This window comes from Hemitrygon akajei, chromosome 4 (genome assembly GCF_048418815.1).
Source record: "Hemitrygon akajei chromosome 4, sHemAka1.3, whole genome shotgun sequence".
In the NCBI taxonomy this organism is placed as follows: Eukaryota; Metazoa; Chordata; class Chondrichthyes; order Myliobatiformes; family Dasyatidae; genus Hemitrygon; species Hemitrygon akajei.
In genome coordinates, this window is record NC_133127.1 from 173,224,471 (window position 1) to 173,240,953 (window position 16,483).

Here is a 16,483-nt window from a genome sequence, read left to right on the forward strand (position 1 = left end):
AATGCAGTGGACTCCAGTTAATTAGGTAATCGGTTAATCGGGGCAGATATTTAAAGAACAAAATTAATTGAGAGAATAACCAGGATTTCCTTCATTTATTTGGGACACCATGCTGCTTGATTGGAACAGAAGATTGTTGCCAAGCAATTTCTAACTAGTGCCAGTCGCATGAGCTTGTTTGGCCATTAGTTACAACATCATGCTTCAAGCAAACAGTTTTTAAGTTACATCAGTTGTGTGTGTTTGTGTTCAATCATCGTGTATGTTACAATGAAAATGAAGATTTGGAGGATGCAGTCATTGAAAATTGTATCAAAGCAGCACATTGTCTATATTAGATATCTGCGCTGATTTTGATCTTGTATCAAAAGAACACTGGATGAACTCCTCCATCGATAAGTATTAGGAATTAATACACAGTTATATAGTACTACAGTCATGTTGGTAGTTTTCTAATTTTGTCTGTATTTCATTAAAATATATAATTTGTTACTCAGTTTATCTTGTTTATACCTTTTTAACTGTTTCCATGATACTTCAGCTAATTGGGGAAGCCGCGTAATTGGGACAAAATATACTGGTTCCAGTGTGTCCCAATTAACTGGAATCCACAGTATATTAATTTTCTAACTGAAATTATAGTTGCAGTTTACATGAAAGGAATGATCTTCAAACTGGTCAGGGATCTTCTAAAAAAAAATAAGGGGAAAAAACGTAATTGTGAATTGTTGAAATTTTCAATTCAACTGAAATGTGTATATGATGGATTGCACTTTTGATCAGCAGCTGTAAATGAAAAATGGATTTTCATCACTGAGAGTAGAAATCTCTAGGTTATGGCTACAAAATAATTAGTACTTTGTAATTTATAAGCCTTTTAAATTAATTTGGACATAAACCATGATCAAGCAGTGTTCAACAGTGCCCCCTGTTGCTTTGAACATCAGTAGTTCAATATTTGCTTTAGTACATGGAGATCCGCATTTGTATTCCAGGTTGTTGAAATTTTACTGCTTTTTCTGTTATTTCAAATTTTGTCCACCATCTTCTATGGTTTTTGTTTTAATTTACATCAGCTGCCACTTCTCTTCCAGGAATACCAACCTTGTTGTTTTCTGCAGTCCAGCAGATTATCCCCCTGTCCATTTTGCCATGTTAACGCTCAGTGGTTTCTCTTCCCCTTCTACTTTTCAATAACATATTGACCAGTTATGGTGAAGGGCCAGGACCTGAAGCACTGTTTCCCTTTCCAGTTCTGATGAAAGCCCACTGATTTGAAACATTAAGTGTATTTCTTTCTCCAGAGAAACTACCTGGCTGGCCTGCTAAATAGCTCCAGAATTATATTTTTATTCCTGTGGAGTCTGCAACTAAACAGAATTTCTCTACTATTGTACACAAATCTTTTTGCAATAAAGGGCCCTTGGTCTTTCTGAATACCAACACCTTTCAGTCTTCTACTGTTTAAAAAATATATATATACTCTGCTGTTCATTTGAGACTCTGACTATAGCTTTAGGGTTCTGCTGATTTTCTACATCAGCCTGATGTGGTAACAATCCTTCTCACATACTAATTTGAAGAGCTCATAATAAATATCTGTTGCTGATGGGAACTATAATAGTTACTATACCTGTCTGGAATGCAGTTGGATGAAATAAACAGCATGATTCAATTTAAAATCCAATAATCTGGCATCTAGTTGTTAAGAACTCATGGTTCAGCATCTACAGTAACTCTTTCATTAGCTAGAATGTAAGCTGTGAGTCCAGACTGCAAGCAGGATATAGGCTCAGAACAGTATTTAAAAAAAATTACAGATATTAGAAACCTAAAGGAAAAGCAAAATGCTAGAGAAACTCACACAAAATGCTGGGAAAACTCAGCAGGCCAGGCAGCATCTATGGAAAAGAGTAAACAGTTGATGTTTTGGGCCAAAACCCTTCATCAGGACCTGTCAACTGTTTCCTCCTGATAAAGGGTTTTGGCCCGAAATGTCGACTGTTTGCTCTTTCCCATAGATACTACCTGGCTTGCTGAGTTCATTCAGCATGTTACTTAAATTTCCAGCATCTGCACATTTTCTCTTGCTAGAGAAACGCAGCAGTTAATCAGCAGAGGTGGAAACAATTAAAACTTTAGGTCATTGTTTCTTCATTTCACTTCATCTATACACTCACCAATTAGATTTGGTGATGACAATTTAAATGTCACTCACTTTCTAGTGTAACAGTTGCTCATTTCCTCCAGGAACAGAATCTCCTTGGCATCATTAGATTGAATATAAAAATTGTTTCTAGGGCAGACTCAGCAGTAATATTGTCCAGCAGTTTTATTTTGTTGAAAAGTCTGCTACTTGATGTCGGCATGCTCCAGGATCTCGCATAAACAGTTCAACCCATTGATTATCAACAGGCTGTACAACTTATTATGTAATAAATCCACCTCCTAACTCTTCATCTTTCTTCTGCCGCAAACTCCATATTCAGGACGTATCTGGTGGAGGAGTTCAAGTATTTTAGATAGGACAATAATACAACATGTAGCTAATTTCAAGCAGCATCTAGTGTTTTCCCATCCACCAAAGTCACAGACCTTTCTATTGATGGATACAGTGTGAAGTTTGTAAACCAACTAGTAAGATATTCAGTTGACACACTGAAAGAAACTTCATGGCCTCCTTGTTATAATCAGATATCATGAATTGTGCATAAACCCACTTTACTAGCATGGAGAATGAAACATTGGTGGTGTGTATGGAAACAGTTTAGGTCCTCCTATTTAGTGCCCTAGTAAGAAGATGCTCAGTCTTCCTAACGCCTGTGCTGACGCCGCTGTTGAGATTTGCAATAGGAGCCTGCCATAACCCATCTATTGTTGATGTTTCTGTGCTCCTTTGGCTGCACATCATTATGAGTTTGGCTAGTTATTTAGATACATGGTACGTATAGAAGTCAAAAAGGAAAGTACTTGAGATAAAGGATCAACTATGATTATAGTGGTGGAGCAGACTCAACGGGTGAGCTGCCATTCCCCCATTTGTTATGTATGCTTAGTTTCATTCTACTGAGTCATTACAAAACTGTATAATTGTTTGATACATTGGTGACTACTCTTGTCAACAATTGAAAGCAAGGAATAAAGTGTAGATAAATGCATGGTTATTATCTTTTGATTGTTCAAATTAAATGCTTTGCATTTTATCCTCAGGTAGAATAATTCTTGATCGTCTCCTTAATCATACAATATAGCTCAACAGATTTTTTTAAGATTGATTAATTTTGATTTACTTTCATTGTCATTATCCATACTAGCCAAGCTTCCTATATGAGCTAGTCCCATTTTCCTACATTTGTTCCATATCTCTCTAAACTTTTCCTATCCATCTACCTGTTCATAGGAAACAGAGCAAAATGAATTCTTGAAAAAAGCAGGAATTCATGGTGCAGTACTGAAGTTTTATAAGCTTGCATTAACTGCCTTTGTAATGAAAATACAATGTAAAGGATTAGTAATAATGGGATTAATTTTGTTTTGGTTTAATGAAAAATGCTGTCACAGAGTGAGTTGACATGAGATTACTATTTTTAAGGGTGCAGTTCATTGCTCACTGGCTTAATTTTACCATAAGATGTACTGAACCATAAGAGTTATGTCCACTTAATCCCTGCCTAATTAACTGATCTCAACAGAATTGTGATTATGTTAATAAAACTGGTTATCTGTTGTCTAGAGAAGTGGCTAATGAGTTAGTGAAAGGCATGTATTATTCTGTAACCCTGTTATTAAATGTACCTGTGGTGTAGATGTTGGATCAGTACACAAATTTGGCTGCAGTGCCTTTCATGGGAAAGTATTATATTAGCAGTCGGCCAAGTGGCCTATTAGTATCGACTCTCATAGCTTGCAGGTCTTCAGTATCTTTATACTGACAATGTAGAAATGGCCCTCTTTCTTTCAGTATTAAAAGTAGATTAAGGACACTCAAAATGTGTATTGGCCTTTTTAATTGATGTGATATGTACATTAGCAGTCAAAAATTCCAAAAGGGACAAGTAAAGATGTAAAATGATACAGCTTTTTACTAATCTACAGAAGAAATACTCTGATTATATACAAATGTCCCATAGAAACATAGATACTGCTGGAGCCATTTCTGGTGGGATGTGGGTTCCAGAGTGGTGGATCTGATGGTGTGAAACTTGTACAGAACCGTGGTTATACTGTATTTAAGCTGTTTTATTCTCTATATAATGTAAAGTATGTAAAGAAGCTGGAGAAAATGCAATACAAATATGGTAAAATCAAAACAAAGATGGTTCAGAAAAGATTTATTATGACCAGAAATAGGTCATTTCAGATAATAAAAGTGGTTAAGCAGAGTAAGCAGAAGTTTCTGATTTTGGCAGCAACCAGATCTAGGAAGCATTTGCACAATGTTGCCACTGGTAAATTGATGGTGATTTCTTTACTCAGATATTTAGAAAGTGGAACTCACTACCATAAGTATTTGAGGCAGTTTGTACAGATGTGTTTAAAGAGAAGCTAAAAAACGTGAGTGACAGAGGAAAAGATGGAGTTAGATGAAAATGGCTGGGAAAAGGTTCAAATGGAAAATAAAGGCAGGGGATATTTTAAGTTTTATCACTGAGTATTGAATTGGTTCTATCATATGTAGGGAATTCAAATTTCCGTATCACATAAACCCTTTATATTGCCAAACAAAGAAAGTTTATAAGGGGGGTCCTTATTTCCATGTAATTAGTCTAAAGAAACAAACTGTTGGAGAAACATGAACTGTCTCTTTGCCTCCACAGACGTTGCTTAACATGCTGTTGTTCCCCAACGACTTGTTCATTTACCTTCCAAAATATGACAGCTACGGCAGATGTGTCCTTTTGACATATTGTTAACATGTCAGAAACAAAACAGTTTTTATGTAATACATAATAAAGGCTCTTAAATTCATGGTTAATTATTGGTACCAATGTAATTTTAACATCAAAGCTACTGCAAAGTTTTAAAAAAACCAATGGCTCTAGATTTGTTGGAGTCCGTAGAAGTTTTTCTGTGCTGATAGTAGCAGCACTGAAAACAAACACGTCTCCAGTGTTGAACTTCCCTTTTTCCAGCTGTGTCTTCTGGAATATTTAACTGGTTGAATCCAAGTAGAACTTGCCCAGACAGTTCCAGTGTTTCCATGTAAAATTATGTAGTCTGTCCCTTAAGTGCAATGAAACATACTCAGCCAGACATTCCCATTGGCTTTTGTTGATACAATGTTTCTGGGATTTGGGTTTCCTAATTAATTTTATTTGAAGTGATGTAAAGTAGCATCTCCAAAATGGTTTTGAAGCCATTATCTAATGATGACTCCCAACTGCCCACTTTCTGAAATTTGAAAATGCTCTTGTTTCTGTATGAAAGAGATTAATATTGGCTCTAAATTAGGTTGGAAAGTGCGAGATTGTCATGGACAGACAAAAGGAGGAAATGTCCATTATTAAGCTATAAAACCTGGAAGGGGAAGCTCATTGAGCCATGATCAGTTTTCAAACAGCGAGTTAGATTGACCATTGTAAACTGTTATATTCATCATTCCAACCACGTGAATAGTGGTGTTGATTTTTGTTGCCATTGTTTGATTCTAGTTTTGTTTTAACTGCACAATTGAAAAATGCATCAGCCACAAGTACAGTTTTCTGTTGAGTTTTCTCTTTTTTTGCTTTATTCAGCAGAAAGCATTGCAACCAGTGCATTGGGAAAGGTAGTAAGTTTTGATCTTGCAGACAGAACTCTGAAGTTGTTAGTTTAGTGCTTAATGTCATTTCCTGTATACAGGTGTAAAAGAGAACAAAATAGTTGTTACTCCAGATCACAAAAAAGTACAAAAGGTAAAGAACACAACAATAATTATAGAAACAACACGATAAATATAAATACATAGATAGCTTATGTACATACGGTGTATAATCATAAAGTGATGTGAAGCACAGGAGAGTCTGTGCATAAAGTGACTGAAAATTATAAAGTAGTGGTAATTGGGCTTGTGGAGGGGTGGTTTAGTGAAAAGAGGTGTTGATCAGCCTTGCTGCTTGGGAAAAGTAACTGTTTTTGAGTCTGGTGGTCCTGGCATTGGTATGGATGCTAATCTCTGAGGGAGTAGGACGAACAGTCCATGAGTAGGGTAGGTGACATCCTTCATTATGTTACTGGTCCTTTCCCTGTACCTTTCTGTATATATGCCCTTGATGACGGATAGGCTAATGCCAGTGATGTGTTGGCAGTTTTGACTGCCTGTTGCAAAGCCTTCCTGTCTATAGCAGTACCAAGCACTGATGCAACTCTAGTTAGGATGTCCTCTACTGCTGATGTGAGTGTGGATGTGCAAAGTCCAGCTTTCTTAAAACTCAGAAAGTAGAGGTGATCTTTCCTGACTGTGTAGGATGTGTTTTGGGAACATGAGAGGTTGTGTGTGATGTGCACTTCCAGGAGTTTGAATCTGTTTGCAGTTCCACTGCTGTGCCACTGATGTAAGAGGGACGGAGGGGGGTGGTTGAGTGGTATGAGTTTTCCTCATTTGTCTTGTTGACCTTAAGGAAGAGGTAATTTGCCAGGCACCAGGCTTTGAGCTCTTCCACCTCCTCTCTGTAGGCAGTCTCCATTGTTGTTGTGTTTATCTTTGATTATTCTGTACACTTAAAGCTTACCTTTACACAAAAATTTCTTGATCCCTGAAATATTTTCATCAGATCTACAGATCCTATCCTAAAAGTTTGAATTAGGTCAGGTGGCTCTTACTCAACCAGCACAAGTATGATAAACCAATTGGCCCCTTTCCATGTAAATGATCTGATTTTATGACTCTCATTCTTCATGTATTTATTAACATTGTTCTTCAAGTTCACTCTGCTTCAAAGTATTGTGCTGTCTATAAATTTGCAATTTATTTTTGCAATATTTTTAATAATATATACAGGGGCTCCCTGGATTAATTAGAGCTGACTTGTGGAAATCTGGCTTTACACAAATTCTCTCATAATTTTTTTTTTAGGAATTCATCAAGATATAAATTGTTTCATATATTCATTAACAACTAAATTCAGTGTATACTCCCAATAGTTTAATTATGGATAGTCCTACAGTGAATATTCAATAAAATGAACAAGTTTAAGAGAGTGCATGCAGAGGAATAATATGTGGGTAGCAGAAAAAATTGACATATCTAACTTATGGAAAAATAGCTTATGAAAATTGTTAGGAATGGAACCCTTATGTAATTCAGGGATTGCCTATATTAAAATAAATGGTCCTGGTACTAAACCCCTGGAAAATACCACTGCACAGTTCCACTCCAATAAGAAAAAAATCATTGAATAGAAAGCACCACTATGCAGTTTCCACAGCAAATAATCATTCATTGAAAGTATTATCTCCTGTCATTTTTTTTATACCTGCTGCTAATGCCCATTTTACTCCAAGGGCTTTAGGTTTGACAATAAACCTTGTATACAGCCTTTTGAAAATCCAAATACACTGTATCAACCTTTATCAAAAATATTTGACTTTTAAAAAAAAATTGTATTTTTATAAATCCTTGTTGACTCCCTCTAATGAATCGATACTTGTCCATGTCACTGCTAATTCTATTCAGATTATCATTTATAAAGTTTTCCCTGCTGCCAAGATCAAACTTGTTGACCAGTCATTTATCATTGAACCTTTCTCTATTTAAAAAAAAAACTGAAATTTTCCATTTCTTATTTACTACCCATTTACCTATAGATATTTATGTTATTTCTCAGCGATCTTGGATGCATTCCATCTCATTTAAGTGACTTACCCGCTTTAAATGACTGTTTTCTATCATCTTTAATCAAATTTTAGACCATCTACAATCTCTATATCCTTCTCTATTGAGACCTCTGCATGATCATCCTTTGTAAAGGCCAATGTAAGCTATTCACCTTAACCATGACCTACTCCATGAATAGATCATTTTTGCTTGATCTATTATTGACCCCACCCTCTCTCAAGTGCATAAGCAGTCATGAAGATTATTTCATTTAAACCACATTTAAGCCATCAGACCCTTTCTCCCCTTTGATCCAAATACTTACAGTGTCTCGGTGGTGTGTTTCTACACTTTTTAAAAACTTTATTCTACTTCTGTGTAAATATTGGGAAACTATATCTTGTACATTGTAAATACCATTGAGCCTTATTCATCTCACTGTAATCACTTGGAAGTACTTGGGTGCTACACTGGTATAAGGTATCTCTTCACCTACACTACTACTGATCTCTTGGATCATTTCCCATGCCTTAGTACTTGGAGGCCACTCATCTTTTGTCCAGTGATGTTTCGGCATGGAGACTTTCTGTTCCATGCTTTGAATGTTTGAAGTTTTTCTCTTCCATGCTGTAAACACTTGGAGGGCCCATCCTCTGTTCTGCAAACACTACAAGCCCCTCTCCTGCATTGTAAATGTTGGAGCTTCTCTGCCAATTTGCAGACATTTAGGGCTTCTCTGTCCCATGCTGTTTTTAAACTCCCTAAATTTCCACAGTTGTATAGAGACGGAAGCCTCTCTATTCTGTACTGTAAATACATTATCTCCACTATAAGTACTCTTCAAGTCTTCCATCTCTCACTCCTTTTTGTTTCCAAACATGATATTACTCTTGCTTCCTTTCAAGTCTCTATCTTCATTTTTATTATCTTCCTAGCATAAAAGCATACTTTCTACATTGTATCTTCAGGTTCTTTCTGCCAAATATCATGACATTCATTATCATAGCATGTTGAATTTAGCATTACTTATTTTCAAAAAGTATGCCACCAGATTCTGGAATGGTTCCGGAAGACTGGAAAATTGCAAATGTCACTCCACTCTTCAAAAAGGGAGTAGGGCAGAAGAAAGGGCCTGTAGGCCAGCTAGTCTGATCTCAGTGTTGGGAAGGTGTTGGAGTTGATTCTTAAGGATAAGGTCTCAGGGTACTTTGAGTCACATGATAAAAGAAGCCATAGATAGCATGATTTCCTCAAAGGAAAATCTTGCCTGACAAATCTGTTAGAATTCTTTGAAGAAATAACAAGCATGGGAGACGGAGGAGAATCGGTTGATGTACACTTATATTTTCAGAAGGCATTTGACAAGGTGCCACACATGAAGCTGTTTAACAAGCTATGAGCCCAGGATATTACAGGAAAGATTCTAGCATGGATAAAGCAGTGAACGATTAGCAGGAGGCAAAGAGCAGGAATAAATGGAGCCTTTTCTGGCTGGCTGGCTGCCAGTGACTGGTGGTCTGCATATGGACCAATTCTTTTTATTTTAGTTGTCAATGATTTGGATGATGAATTGTTATGAAGTTTGCAGACAATATGAAGATAGGTAGAGGGGCAGGTAGCTTTGAGGAAGTAGAAAGGTCTTAGACAAATTAGGAGAATTGGCAAAGTAGTGGCAGATAGAATACAGTATCAGGAAGTGTCTGGTCATGAACATTGGTAGAAAAATTGAAAGGGTTAGCGCCTTTCTAAAGGGAAAGAAAATACAAATCACTGAGGTGCAAAGGGACTTGGAAGTCTTTGTGCAGGATTCCCTAAAGGTTACGGTAATTTACAGGTTGAGTCTGTGGTGAGGAAGGCAAATGTAATGTTACCATTCATTTCGATAGGACTAGAATATTAAAGCAAGGATGTGATGGTGAGAATTTATAAAGCACTGTGAGGCCTCACTTGTAGTATTGTGAGCAGCTCCAGGCCCTTAGATGTGCCAAAACTGGAGAGGGCTCAAAGGAGTTTCATGAAAATGGCTTGTCAAATGAAGAGCATTTGATGGCTTTGTGCTTGTATTCACTTGAATTCCAGAAGAAAGAGGAGTGACCTCATTGAAAGGCCTCAATGGAGAGGATGTTTCTAATGCTAGGAGAGTCTAAAAACAGAGGACACTACATGAGAATAGAGGGACGTCTTTTTAGAACTGAGGTGAGGAGGAATTTCTTTAGCCGGAGAGTGGAGAATCTGTGGAATTTGTTGCCACAGGCAGCTATGGAGGCCAAGTCTTTGTCTTTTTAAGGCAGAGGTTGATAGATATTTGACTGGTCAGGACATGAAGGGATACCAGGAGAAGGCAGATATTACGGCTAACAGGAAAATTAGATCAGCCATGACAAAATGGGGGAGCAGACTCGATGGGCCAAAATGGCCTAATTCTGCTCTTATATCTTACGGTGGAAGTTCAGGAACAGTTGTTCCTCTTCAACCATCAACCTTCTGAACCAGCGTGGATAATTTCACTCACCTCAACTCTGAATTGATTCCACATCCTACGGACTCACTTTTAAGTACCTTACAACTTGTGTTCTCAGTATTATTTATTTACCTACTTTTTTATTTGCAGTTTGTTTTCATTTGCACATTGATTTTTTTTCTGTCAGCCTTTGTGTGTAGTTTTTCATTGATTCTATTGCATTTCTCTATTCTACTGTGAATATCTTCAAGAAAATAAATCTCAAGGTAGTACATGATGACATGTTGGGGACCTCTGTTGGTTGGGGTTGATCGTGGATATTATGTACCACTAACTGTCTACGTGATGCGCAAGACAGCATGCCAGTCAAGAGAAAATCTGCAAATGCTAGAATGCAAGCCTGGGCAGTGTGATAATGAAAGCAAACTGTTACCCATGCCGCAGGCTCCCCCACTCCACGCAGCGAATGAACCCAAAGGAATGGCAGAGGCCAATACAGTTTGGTGTCAACGGCGTTACAGGAGTTCCCAGTCAGCATTGAACTCAATGCCTTAGGGACTGCAGCTCTGGATTGTTCAAAAGGATTTACTCCAGAAAACTTCCCCAGTAGTGGATATAGTCACAAAGCAACAGAGGTTTGAGATCAGAGTTATCCTTCTCCTAGCTGATGAGTCCTATCTGCCCTAAGTGACTGGTTTTAAGATGCCAGTAACTTGCCTTTGACCCTTCTCCTGTCAGTAGAAACGGTTCTGCCAGATTTTAGTAACTAAGTCACATGTGAAGGCCAGGAGCTGGACTTGGTTGTCAGAGGCTATTTGAGACACACGCCATTGGGAGCACTTAATAGCAGCTTATCCTCATTACCACCCACAATTATAACAACCTTAAGAACTGATGACTTGTGCATACTTTGATAAATTTATTTTGAACTTTGAATATCTACTTTTTAAATTCAACATCACTCAGTGTCATGAACCCATCTGATTTTTATTTAAATCTTATTAATAAATTAATATTTGGATTATTGGAAATATTTGGAGAGAATTCTGTGAATACTTAAGCATCTTTCACTTGAAAGATACAGATTCTGTGTTTCCTATCCCTCATTGTCAGAATATCTCAATATTTTAAAGTGGCATATCTGATTCCATAGGGGAGATTCTCTTTGACTAACCTGGTGTGACTAAAAACTGGATCTCATTTACCAGACCTCAAAATCTTTTCCTTTTACATCTTTGCCTTGCATGCCTGTTTATTTGTGTGTATGTTTTCCTTGTTATAATACCCATCTAGACCTAAAAGTCCATGTTTAATTTGTAATGCCTTAAATAAAATTGGTATTCATTTTTATTACTTAATCTTTGATTTATTTTTTGGAACTTGAATGAACTGGTGGTAAAAATTTCTGAATTAACAGGTTTCCAAAGTAGTTTGGATGAAGGTCGTAAATACCACTTGTTTATATCCTTCTGTGGATGCTACCTGACCTGAGTTCTTCCTGCATTATGCATATGTTTTTAAAGTAAACAAGACATTTCGGTGTAAAGTTGAATGGTTATGTCTCCATGTTATGAAGAGAGGAAATAGTGGAGAAGTCAGTTACATCTGAGTTTATGCACATTAATTGAATTAGGATTTCATGGCATTTAAAAGTTTAGGTCTTGTAAACTAATTTAGCTCTGAAGAATAGTTGCAACCACCCTTTTTTTGTATTTCTTATTGTGATTTATAGTAATTTTTTTATTTATTGCACTGTACTGCTTCCACAAAGCAACACATGACATGTCAGTGATTCCGAAATTAGGCTCGGCTTTACTTTCTAAAATTAATCATCTCAGTAATCTGTTCCTTGTAGCCCACCTCACACCCATCTCCTATCCTTCACTGAAATAGTTTGAACTGACTTAATCAAGTTGGTGATTTGAAATAGTTATTCTTTTAATGTAGAAACAAATGTTCTGCCAGCTTCTCCATAGTAGCATAGATTTGAGTGTCGTTAGATCTGTTTAAAGATAAATCTTTTTTTCTTGAACTCACAGGCTCTGGATGGGAATTTCTATGAACATCTTAAAGAATACCTGATGGTATTCAACAGAACAGAACTTGAGGCCTGTCAGTCTGTACAGAACACATTCCAGTTATTAGTAGAAGCTTCCAGTAAGGTGAGTTTCTAACATTACATGGATTGGTTTATATGTCAGGAATTAAAAATATCCTCCATTAATTGCATGGCTTAAACATTTAAACAGCAATCAAGTTAAGGAAATTCAGTGACTGGATCCTTAAGCTATATGCATTCAATCCTACCAGAAATTTTCTAAGATATCAGTTTATTGTATTTTCTATAAACTTACAAGTAATTAAGTTTTATTTTCTTAAAGTGCCAGAGTTTCAATCGTAGAAGTATTTTTTTTTAATGCACAAAACAAAGGGACACCACAGTAGCGGAGCTGTTAGCAATGTTATTACAGCTCGGGGTGTTGGAGTTTGAAGTTTAATTCCAGTGCCATCTGTAAGGAGTTTGGACATTCTCCCTTTGACCGTGTGGGTTTCCTCAGTGCTGCAGCTTCCTTCCACAGTCCAAAGACCTACTAGTTAGTAGGTTAATTGGTCATTATAACTTGTCCTGTGATTAGGCTGGGGTTAAAAATACAAACGAGAAAATCTGCGGATGCTGGAAATCAGAGCAACCCATACAAAATACTGGAGGAACTCGACAGGCCAGGCAGCATCTATGGAAAAAATTACAGTCAATGTTTCGGGCCGAAACACCTGTGGCGGACCTGGAGGAAAAAAAGGCTTAGGAGATTTAAAAGGTGGGAGGAGGGGAGGGGGTTACACCAGGTGATAGATGAAATCTGGAGGGGAGGGATGAAGTAAAGAGGGAAATGATGGGTGGGCAAGGAGATGAGAGAGGGAAAAGGGGTGGGAAATGGTTGCAGAGTGGGGCATTACTGGAAGTTTGAGAAATCAATGTTCGTGCCATCAGGTTGGAGGTTAAAAATAGGTGGGTTGCTGAATGGCGAGGCTCATTGTGCAGGAAGGACCCGTCCCACACTGTATCTCTAAATAAATAAATATGCGCTAATAAGGACGTCGCAGGGTCATTAATGATAGGAGCAGGTGATAGTTGGATATGTCTGCAGCCTTGTAAGGAAAAATCATAGAATTTTGGAGGTGGAAACTTAGTGAAGGTTAATCCAATCCAAAAAAGTTATAAATGTAGTTAAACATTGGTAAGGAGGGATTATTATGCTCTCCTGATGGTTAAATCCAGAGCAGTAAAAGACCTAAAAGCATGTAATTAAGCAGCCTCATTTTTATTTGCCAAGTGTAACAAGTTACTGTGAGGGTGCATTTGCTACCCAATTATTAGTTTATCCATTCTAACTTAAAAGAGTGTGGCCACTTTATGCAGTTATTAGTTTATGCTAGAGTAGATCAGAGGAGGAAGAATCATCGAAATACTGAGAAACTAAATTCACATGCTGGTCATGTGAATTGTGCAAGAATGAACATTTCTCTTTCATGAAGGATTTTGATGACCTAATGAAATTTACAACATTGCAGCAATTTGGATTTTTTCCCTGGTTCAGGCATACAAATTAAACGACTTGATGGAAGTTGAAACAGCCAATAAAGCTTTTGAAAAACAAAACATGTAGATGAATAAAAGAAAGTGAATGCAAGAAGCCACCTTCTGATTGATTTTAAAAGGGTCAGAGAGAAATCTTTCAGTAAACTTTAATCTTATGTGTAATTTACGCAGTGCTTGCTAATGTTTAATTATAGGGCAAAGTCATTGTAGATCATTCATGTATTTTCATTGAGAGCAGAAATTCCTATACAATTTTAAAATTAATTCTAATGTGACAAGCTGACTTTAAGGCTTTGAAAGTTAATTTCTTGAACTTTGTTGGCTTTTTGCTTCTGTGTTTCTACTAAACTTATTATTTTCCCTAGAATCCCATTTTGCAGGTGGCTACAACTGGAATAAGAAGACAAAGCCCTCAATATTAAACTGCTCTCAATCTTGTTCTATTGATTATGCTCCCATGTAACAATGAAGCAGATTCCTAGCTTTCCAACAGTTAGAATCTAAAGTTCTTCAACCTAATTTTGCCTTGCACTATATTATATTTGGAATGTGACTTGATTAGTGTTGTATTGGCTTTGTTTTGCTGATTGACCTAACTGTTTTAACTTAATAAAAATAATCTTGCCAGTATGGTTTTGGAGAAATTATAAATGTGCTGTCAGTCATCGGGTAAAGGGTTAATTTATCACAGATTGAATTAGTACAGGTTAAGAACAGCCAACGTATGGATACCCCTACCGCATAAGAGTGAGCTCCCAGAATGTTATTAAATTCAAAAGTATACTACATGCTCATATGAATACGAACACAATGCTGGAAAAACTCAGCAGGTCAGGCAGCTTCCGTGAGAAAAGAGTAGCCAACGTTTCGGGCCAAGACCCTTCATCGGGAATGGGGGGGAAGAGAGGACCAAAGCCCAGTAATAGAGATAGGGGAGGGGGTAGGGCCTAGAGGCGCCAGGTGGAAAACCAATCAGAGAAAAGATAAAGGGGGGAGGGGGAGGGGATTAGAAAGAAAGAACTGTAGAGATAAAGAAGCAGAAAGTTGAAAGGGGAGGGAGGCAGAGAGGGACCTGAGATAGGGGAAGGAGAGTGGGAGGGAATTACCGGAAATTGGAGAAGTCAATGTTCATACCATCAGGCTGGAGGCTACCCAGATGGTAGATGAAGTGTTGCTCCTCCAATCTGAGTTTGGCCTCATCATGGCAGTAGAGGAGGCCATGTATGGACATATCCAAATGGGAATGAGAGGCAGAGTTGAAGTGAGTGGCAACCGGGAGGTCCTGTCTATTGTGACGGACGGAGCGTAGGTGCTCGACGAAGCGGTCCCCCAATCTGCGTCGGGTCTCGCCGATATAGAGGAGGCCCCACCAGGAGCACCGGATGCAATAGACGACTCCAGCAGACTCACAAATGAAGTGTTGCCTCACCTGGAAGGACTGTCTGGGGCCTGGAATGGTGGTAAGGGGGGAGGTGTGGGGACAGGTGTAGCATTTGCGCTTGCAGGGATAATACTACATGCTCATATGTTTGTTCCTAAAAATAGCATTTTTAGCTATTGTTCTTATCAGTCTTGTGTGCTTTTGAAACAATTCTTTAAAATACAGTTGAGGTATGTTTATCATATCAAGTGACTTGTGTACATTTTCCAAGTTGTGGACAAAATTGACTTAAGGACATCTGAGAAAACAATACCCATTTATTACCTGGGAACAGATTGGTCTACTGTACAAAGGATATGTGGTTTCCATATATTTTTCAAAAGCTGTTAATGCAGTCATTGCTTAAACACCTTTGATGAATTGAAAATAGTATTTTTGATAAATTTATTTCAGGGATTACAAGATTACAGTCTGCAGCTTTTTCTCCAAGAAAACCCAGTTTTCCAAAAGCCACAGTCATTCCAGTTCCAGCCAAGTGATAATGATACGGTAAGATTTATTTATTCAGAAATATTATTTTAATGGCTAAGATGCTCTTCATCCTCTCTAGCCCAAATTGTTAACAAAAGCTTAGATTTGTAGGGATAGCTCATTAGAAGCAACTAAGGTTTTAAATTCTAGATAGCAGTAAATATGAAGTGTACTGGAGCTGATTTAACTTAAATGTTTGATAGGTTTGTTGTTTGTGTGATGCACAGAATAACAACAGTTATTCGACTTTTGAGAATAGATTCCTGAAGCATGGAGGATGAAACCAACAATAATACTTAAAGGATAATAAGGTAGCTGCTAAAATTTTTATGTTTTTTACAAATTGGGAAGCAGCTGTAACTAATAATACTCTACCAATGAGAACCAAGGTTGAGGAAAAGGCGAAACTTGCTCATGATAGTGTCATCTCACATGACAGCAGAACTAAATCCCTTTTGGTTTTTTTAACAGGTTGCAATTTGAATTTTTTCACTATTTAATCTTCCAGAGCCATTTAATTTCTCGTGAGCTTAGTGGTGTTGCTGCTAAGGCCGGCATTTACTGCCTCACTCCAATTGCCCTTGGAGCTTCTGGTGGAGGTGCCCCTAGAGTGCAGTTGGATAGGAAGTTCCAAGATTCAATTGCAGTGATGATAAACCAGCAATATATACTCAGTGGCTCCTCTATTAGGTACCTCCTGTACCTAATAAAGTGGCA

The 16,483-nt window shown here is 37.5% G+C and overlaps 1 protein-coding gene across 2 annotated transcripts in view; it reads left to right on the forward strand.

Moving 5' to 3' along the window:
• LOC140726956 (F-BAR and double SH3 domains protein 2-like) overlaps positions 1–16,483 on the forward strand; it is a 226,579-nt gene that overhangs the window by 147,668 nt on the left and 62,428 nt on the right. For both annotated transcript variants that reach the window (XM_073044002.1, XM_073044003.1), the window contains exons 9-10: positions 12,296–12,418; positions 15,689–15,784. In XM_073044002.1, coding sequence (XP_072900103.1) covers positions 12,296–12,418; positions 15,689–15,784 — 219 coding nt within the window. The remainder of the gene's footprint in view (positions 1–12,295; positions 12,419–15,688; positions 15,785–16,483) is intronic.